At 37.8% G+C, this 8,562-nt stretch overlaps 1 protein-coding gene across 1 annotated transcript; it reads left to right on the forward strand.

The window, feature by feature from the left end:
* Positions 1 to 4,351: 4,351 nt before the first annotated feature.
* LOC149829480 (pectate lyase-like) lies at positions 4,352 to 8,357 on the forward strand. Its single transcript, XM_090016210.1, has 5 exons — positions 4,352 to 4,548; positions 5,516 to 6,164; positions 7,199 to 7,302; positions 7,554 to 7,692; positions 8,136 to 8,357. Exons 1-5 carry the CDS (start codon positions 4,352 to 4,354, stop codon positions 8,355 to 8,357), a joined length of 1,311 nt encoding a protein of 436 aa, XP_089872336.1.
* Positions 8,358 to 8,562: the final 205 nt, after the last annotated feature.

The following is an 8,562-nucleotide window of genomic DNA, read 5'->3' on the forward strand; positions in this document are numbered from 1 at the left end:
CTACCCAGCCCACCTAAAAAAATGGCAGTAATAGTAGAAACTTGCAGGAAATTATGCGTGTGGAACCCATATTAATAAAGTCCTTGTTCTCTTCCTAGTCATTGTTCCTGTCTCCTTATTTTCCAAAATCTCCAAACAAATATATGCCCCTCATTGCTGGCCTTCATCTTCATTTACCATTTAAGCTCAACCTCATCCAACACCATCCTGCACCCTCAAAACTTCTCCTTCACCACCACCAAACAGAAGCCATTGGAACGCCCTCGCTCTTCTCAGATCTACAGCCAACCTTGTCACATTTTACATATTGCCCAAGTGTTTTTCTGTAATAATATATGTTAATTGTAAAGAAACCTAGAATTCTAACCAAAATCAAACATCATGTTTAATGTTGATTGGAAAAAATATGAAAATACCTAATGAAATATTCATGTCATTTTAAATACCAAAATAAAAAGCTTGAAAATTTAGGACTTTGATAATTTATAACTAAAATCAAGCATTCGATTATCCTAATTAAACAAACTTATTTTTAAGAGAAAAGATAAACGACTCAGATTTGACCCCATTGTGACCTAGAACCATCCAGTATGCAGAGTATGCTTATTTGATTTCAACCACGGATCTGGATAGAACCTAACTTTGTCTATTTCAGTTCTAAACTAGATTTAGATATAAATCAGATAATGTGAATTGAACACAGTTTCGACTAGGGTTAAAACTCTTACCCATTTTCATCCCTAACAAATAAGGCAACAAATAGTGATTGTGATGCATCAAAGCAAGAAAGAATTTTGTGTTTATGGACAAAAAAGTAATTTTAGGCGAGTGAAAAACATAAGAGTGATACATTGCAACTATTTTAAGGGTTAAATGAAACTCATGATTAAGCACAAAAGAAAGGTCGGGTCATGTGGTGCCCACCCTGACACAATCTCTCATTGCGTGGGCAGTCGGGTCAGGGGTAGAATGGTTATTTATATTTATTAAATAAAAAATAGTTATATGAAAAAAACCTATTGCCAGATTGCTAAATTAAGGTTGCTATAAGGGGCATATTATGTCTAAAACCATTTTTGAACCATGTTAGAATGCAAAAATGACATTTGTGCATTCTAATGCTTCACACACACACACACACACACACACACACACACACACACACACATATATATATATATATATATATATATATATATATATATATATATATATATATATATATATATATATATATATAAAGTCGGTAGCTGGTAGAGGTGGCTAATGGGCTAGTTTGACCCGTTAATTGCACCAGAACCAGCTCAATGGAACCCAGACCGACATGGCTCAAGAGCTACAGTAACGGTCCGGGCTCAACCCATGAACTGTGTAGTGGGTCGTGCTGGTTTCACCCTCCCAACCCAAAAACCTGTTACGACCCATACTTGTTTAACCCATGAACTAGATTGGATCAACCCGCAAACCCGTCTCAACCCATTTAACAACCGGTCTAGTGAACTGTATCTATCTGAAGAAGAAGACATGCAGTCTTAATTAGGTCAAGTGTCTTCAAAATTATTCTGAAAATTAGGGTTCCACCAACTGGTATACAGGATAAAGAAGACCACGAAAGCACTATCAAGGCTAAAGAAGTTTATGAAGTTGTATCAATTCATTAAACGAAAAAAGGTGAAAGTCCTATATACTTCGCTTTTGAAGTAATTTTTAGGATTTTTCAACATCAATTTTGGCCTTCTCTGATGAAGTTTGGAGGATCACTACAATTCTGAAAAAATGCATATTACTTCAGTCTGCTAGAGATGATTTTCAATCATCAATCAGTAAAAGATTAGCCTTAACGGTTTCAGAAATCACAGTCAGTTGAGTAAGAGATTCTGGTCATCTTTGTCAGTGTTGTGTGACGTTGTCCATCAGTTTCTGGCAAAGTGCTTGTATCAATAGGATTCTTTACCACGCTCAGAATTTAAAGTATTTGAAGGCTATCCTCAATAGATCAACCGTTTGCCCAGGAAAGTGGTGCAAAGTAGCCCACTGTGTCACAACAACTATTCTGTCTGCATACATATGCGACAGTTTACAGGCGGCTAACTTTCGCAGATCACTATTCAGTCATCGGAGTTTAGATTGCCGTGAAAATTAACAGGTTACTTTACTTTTATATAGTGCATCCAATGCACATATTACTTCAGAAAAGCACCTACAGGCAGATCGATAGAGCGGTCCGAACAATGGCATTCAGTTACACGGCTGTGCGCAAACTGAACAACTGGTGAAAAATAAATTAATGAAGTTGAAATAATAAGGCTTTAAAGCTATTTTGAAGGTCACAATGCGCGACCTTGTATATGGTTCAAAAAGTAGTGGAAGAATACCCTAACAAGGAGGAGCCAATACCTCCCAACATAGCCTAAATTTTGGTTGAATTTGAGGATGTGTTTCAAGAACCCAAGGGACTATTTCCTTCATGCATTTGTGATCACTATATCGAGTTGGAACCCAACTCTAAACTGATGAATGTTCACCCTTAACGGTATGCAGTTTCTCAAAATGATGCCATTGAAGCACTTCTGAAAGAAATGTTGAGTAATGGCATCATTTGGGCTAGCAGTCCTTTCTCTTCACCCGTGTTGCTTGTGCTATGTCCTTTCTCTTCACTCGTGTTGCTTGTGCAAGAGAGAGAGAGAGAGAGAGAGAGAGAGAGTGCTCGTTCTGCTATGTTTTCTTGTTCTACCCCCGTTGAACCTCTTCAAAAATCATAGTTTTTTTTTACACATTTACTACCATAGAAGTTATCTATGGGTTTTGTTTAGTGGGAACCGGCTTTTGGATCACGCCCTAACCTGTATGCAGGTTTTTTCAATGATCTAAAATGAATAGAATGGCCATGAAGGCATCGTTTTTTTTGGTTCATAAAAATACATTTTTTTGGAGAAAAAACATGATTCAAGAGTCTATTCTCACTAAGTTGAGCATGCTAAACACATCTAAAGGTTCAGATTTATTATAAAACACTTCAAACTATAGGCCCTAATGAAGCGGAACAAGAAAAGAGGATCTAATGTGTTGAGTTCTCATATATATATATATATATATAGATATATATATAGTGGTAGCTGAGCAACCTTTAAATGTGTAACTATCAACTGAATGATAGTGTGATGGATGTTCAGCATCAATTTTCGCAAAAGACACTTTTAGTGCGCAAAGTCTCTGGTGTGCCGCTAAAGGTCTCGGACCTTTACTGGCGCATTAGTGCACCAATAAAGGTATTTTTGAGGAAATTGAAGCTGAGCATCAATCATGCCTCACGATGGCGTCGTCATCGTGAGGCATTGCGCTCCTAGTGATTGTGCAGCTATATATATATATATATATATATATATATATATAGTAGAGGGTATTGTCTGAAGGCACTCTTGTTTTACCTTATGAAATTTAGGAGCATTGTAAATAATTGTAAACGTGTCTGAGCATCAAACCGCCTGGCTCTGCACATGGACAGTTACACCCTTTTGGCAGTGCTAGGAAAATGGCCTGTGAATCTATCATGTGTGTGTGTGTGTGCGTGTGTGTGTGTGTGTGAGAGAGAGAGAGGTCACCACTCAGTGCTGCTTTTGAAAAACGTTTCCCCAGTAAATGAAACAAACCAACGCATCATTCGGTCCAAATTTGCCCTTTTAAATCCACCATCTTCTCCCGAACACCCAAATATAAAATTATTTTATTTTATTTTTATTTTTGAAAGGCAATCTGGGTTTAAGCAGACGTCTACCAGTTATACAACTATACCGTTGGGTTTTGAACCTGCAACGTCCCAACACAAGGTGACGTGCACTAGTTGCTCCTACCAGACAAACGGAGCCCGTTAGTATAAAAATTATTTTATTAATCAAATAAAAATAAAACTCTCTCTCTCTCGATAATAACAAGTTTGTTATCTATAGTATGACCTAAAAATGAGCTATTTGAGTGGTTGCCCTGTCTCCTCGTAGTTGGTTTTTTCTAGTGTCCTGAGGGACACCCAGAGAGACAAGGACCGAGTCCTCTTACAATTCTTTTACACCATTCACCTATAAAAACTCCCTCTCTCTTTTCCCTTTCTATTACACAACGGGAAGGACTGTGATGTCCTCCTTATAAATCCTGCCATCTTCTACATTCGGTTGGGTCTGGGTCTGGGTCCGGCCTTCATGGTCTAACCTCTTCTCCAAACCAGACCTTGCCTACCGCACCAACCTACACTTTTCCTTCATTTTCTGTACCAATAACTAATAGAAACAGGTTTAAAAAGTGTTCTTTTTAGTTGTTTGTTTTCTTTCTTTATTTTTCTTTTTTTGCTGGAGAAAAAATGGAGGGTTTTCTTCCTCATGTTGCCTTGCCCTTGATCTTCTTTGCACTCATTGGTGTGTCATCAATCCATGCACACATCGCTGAGCACGATGAGTATTGGCAAATGCGTGCCGAGGCAGCTCGCAATGCATCGCTTGAGGCTTACCACCCTGATCCCTTCAATGTCACCAACCATTTTAACCATGAGGTTCACAGGTGAGACTCTCTTTCTCTCTTTATATATATATATATATATATATATATATATATATATATATATATATATATATATATATATATATATATATATATATAGTAATGGGTAAGTGCTAAATGAAATATGTTAAATAGGTTTTTCTGCTCTTTTGGTATTTTTTTTTTCGTAGTTTCGATCTCATAAATGTGTTGGGCATGGTTGATTTACGAAAAATCCACACCTGGATCATGTGTTTTCGATGAAAAATGATATTTGGAGCCTTAAAAATTACAAAGATTTTGGACCATTGATTTTTTTTTTCACCCTTATAAGAACTCATGCACTTGTGGAATGGAACACTCAAAGACTTGATTCCTATAAAATCAAGTTGATAGATCATATCCCTCCACTCATAACTTAAAAATAAAACCACAAAAACCTGAAAACCCCATTTAACACCTACCCATTACCCTCCCCCTCTCCCTCTCTCTCGTTGGGCCTTGGCTGTTAGACGTGTAGCCAGGGTTCTATTCCTGCAGGTGTCAACCCCCTTGTGCAAATTGATGCCCAGCATTGGCCACAGGTACAAGGGTCCTAGCCTTAGAGTTTTATACCTATATATGGGACAACAACCATAGATATGGCAGGATTAACCAACGCAATAATAAATTGAAAAAAAAATAAATTGTATGCCATTTGATTTTTGAACCTCTTGAAAAGTTCTACTTATATTATCTCATGATCACGTTTCAAAACTGGTTCTCTACAAAACAAACCATCCACGCTGCATCTGCACAGCCTAACCTATAAAACAATATAAAAATTAAAAAGTGTGATTTCTACTCAACAGCTCCGTACCTTCATTAGTATCAAATATTTATTCTGTATTATAATGCATACATCTGAAAGAAAGTATGGACGTATGTAAATGATACATATAAAAAGTTTAGGACTGACACATGATTGTGCATGGTTACCACTTGATAGGGCTTCGGAAGGCAATGGTACAAGAAGGCACTTAGGACGTTACTTTGGACCATGCTTGGCCACAAACCCCATAGACCGCTGCTGGAGGTGCGACCCGCAATGGGCTCAGCACCGCAAGAGGCTCGCCAACTGCGCGCTCGGGTTCGGCCGCAAGTCATTCGGTGGCAAGCACGGTGAGTATTATGTAGTCACTGACGCGTCCGACGACGATCTGGTGAACCCGAAGAAGGGCACACTTAGATACGGTGTGATCCAAAACCGACCTCTATGGATCATCTTCGCGCGCGACATGGTGATCCGTCTACGTGAAGAGCTCATTATCAACAGCAACAAGACTATAGATGGTAGGGGTGCTAACGTGCACATAGCATATGGTGCTGGGCTCACCATCCAATTTGTGAAGCATGTCATCGTACATGGCTTGCACATACATGACATAAAGGCAAGCAATGGTGGGATGATCAGGGACTCTGAGACCCATTATGGTCTAAGGACTAGGAGCGATGGGGATGGGATCTCAATATTTGGTGCCAGCAATGTATGGATCGATCATAATTCCATGTCCAACTGCATGGATGGTCTTGTTGATGCCATTTTTGGGTCCACTGCCATCACCATTTCCAACAATCACTTCACCAACCATAATGAGGTAACGATGCATCCCCATCATGATCATGTTCCATGAGAATTTTAATTTATGATGTTACCAGATATGTAATTACAATTCTAGAGTAGGGTTTTGTTTGTGAAGTCATGCTTTAATTATGATGATATGAAGATCACATGATAACCCCCATGCATATTCATGATGGTCAGGATGGAAAGTGGCTCTCTCATCATCATGATGTCCAAGGTTATTGCTTCACAATCATCAGTGATAACAATGGTCATTATGAATCTCATATACGTTAGTATGGATATGATATGCTACATATCATCATTGATAATCATAGTGACAAACGTTAAAAACGGCAAAATATCGTTTTTCAAAAACTCATGAGAAATTGAATTTTTTTTTCATAAATCTCTCATTTTTTGGCAAAATCTCAGCAATAAATAAATAAATAAATAATAAATAATTTTTATAAGAAAATATCAATAAAATTATTTAAAAATAAACACACTTTTTTCATGATAAATAGCTGTTTAAAATGTAAATATCGCATTTAAATCATAGTATTTATGTTTTTTTTTTCATAAAGCTTGCAAGAAATTTATCTGCTGTTTTAAACTTGCAGATAATTTCTCGATATTTGTCACTATGGTTTTCATAAATCTCACGATATTTGTCATTATGGTATATATGGATATGCTATGTATCATTATCATCATCAACGTGATACTTATGGTTGAATTAGATTTATCAATATGGCGCCTGTCCTGGATAGTGTAAATGGTCATATCATCTTAAAAAGAGACCATATCCTGTTCCGATTTTTCCTGGTGATATACTCACGTAGGATGATGATGATCGACTATATATGTGCAATGTGGTGACAACTATGATTTGTGATCAAGATGATGGCATGCAAATTCTATTTGTGCATGATGTTATGTTAAAATAAATTTGCATAGTTAGAATTAGTGCTTGGATTTGCATGTAAGTTTTAATATATGATGAAGTGGTATATGTATATATATATATATACACGCCATAAAATTTTCATGATGATGATTATGCAGGTGAGCTTAATGGGTGCAAGTGACGCCTACTCACAGGATGCCATCATGCAAGTCACCTTTGCATTCAACCACTTTGGTAGAGGCCTAGTCCAACGCATGCCTAGGTGAGCCAAGGCCTTGTGACAAATTTTTTTTTTCTGAATTTATAACCCGAAGAAGTCGCTTCCGGAGACTTCGTCCTGCTGGCTCAGTCTGCCATACTTACAGTCGTCGCCGGTGCCGGTGCCGGGAGCGTAAAACTCTGAAGCTAGGACCTCTGCTCTCGGCACCTATGCAACGCCCATAAGAATCAAACCTTGAGTGCACGTCAAACAAGTTACTTAATTAGTTGTTGACGCTTGGTTGGATTGGACAGGTGCCGGTGGGGATTCTTCCATGTGGTCAACAATGACTACACACATTGGCTAATGTACGCGGTCGGAGGAAGCAGCCACCCAACAATCATAAGCGAAGGAAACCGATTCATAGCGCCAGAGCTTTACTATGCCAAGCAGGTAAAACTCTCTCAAGACATGTTTGGATGACGGGGGCTAAAACTTGTTTTTTTTTTTTAATTAATTTTGCTTTAAAACTTGGTTTTTTTATAAACTTAATTTTGCTTTAAAACTTGGTTTTTAGTAAATAAGTTTTGTCCAAAAAAAAAGAAGAAGGCTTTGTTGGTGTTTAGATGACCCAAAACCTAACCTATTAGGTTTTGGGTTTTGACCTTATAGTTTTGAGAAAATCAAGTTTTTACCTAACTTTGGTGCAGCTAAACACCAACCAATCAAGTTTTTACACCCAAAATCAGGTTAAAAAACTGGTTTTGAGTGTCATATCGAGACAATTCAGTCCATGCAAAGCTTTGGGATATTGTCAACTATTCTTTTGTGGTCAAATTTTGTTTTTAATTTGTTACAAATTGAGGGTTAATTTGGTCAATCTGATCATAATATAGGTGACAAAGAGAGACTATGCTCCAGAAAGTGTTTGGAGTAAGTGGGTATGGAGGTCCAGCCAAGACTACTTCATGAACGGTGCATTCTTCATAGAGTCTGGACCAGAATTCAGGAATCCGTACACCAAGGCTCAGAAAATCACAGCCAAACCTGGAACAACTGTGGGCAGGCTCACACGTTTTGCCGGTGCACTGGACTGCGAGAAAGATAAACCATGCTGATGATCAAAAGGTTCCAAGGAAGATAAGAGGAGAGAGAGTGAGAGAGAGTGAGTGAGAGAGAGACAAAAGGCTGATTTCTCAATGTTCTTTTGTTTATTCATTGGTTGGTGGTGTATGATCGATTATTATAGAAAAATGACAATTTTTACTACTTCTTACCCTTCACTCTCATTCTTTATTTTTCTCGGACGACTATTTAGACATA

The sequence above is a fragment of the Nuphar pumila genome, chromosome 8 (assembly GCF_984573655.1).
Source record: "Nuphar pumila chromosome 8, dmNupPumi1.hap1.1, whole genome shotgun sequence".
Taxonomy (NCBI): domain Eukaryota; kingdom Viridiplantae; phylum Streptophyta; class Magnoliopsida; order Nymphaeales; family Nymphaeaceae; genus Nuphar; species Nuphar pumila.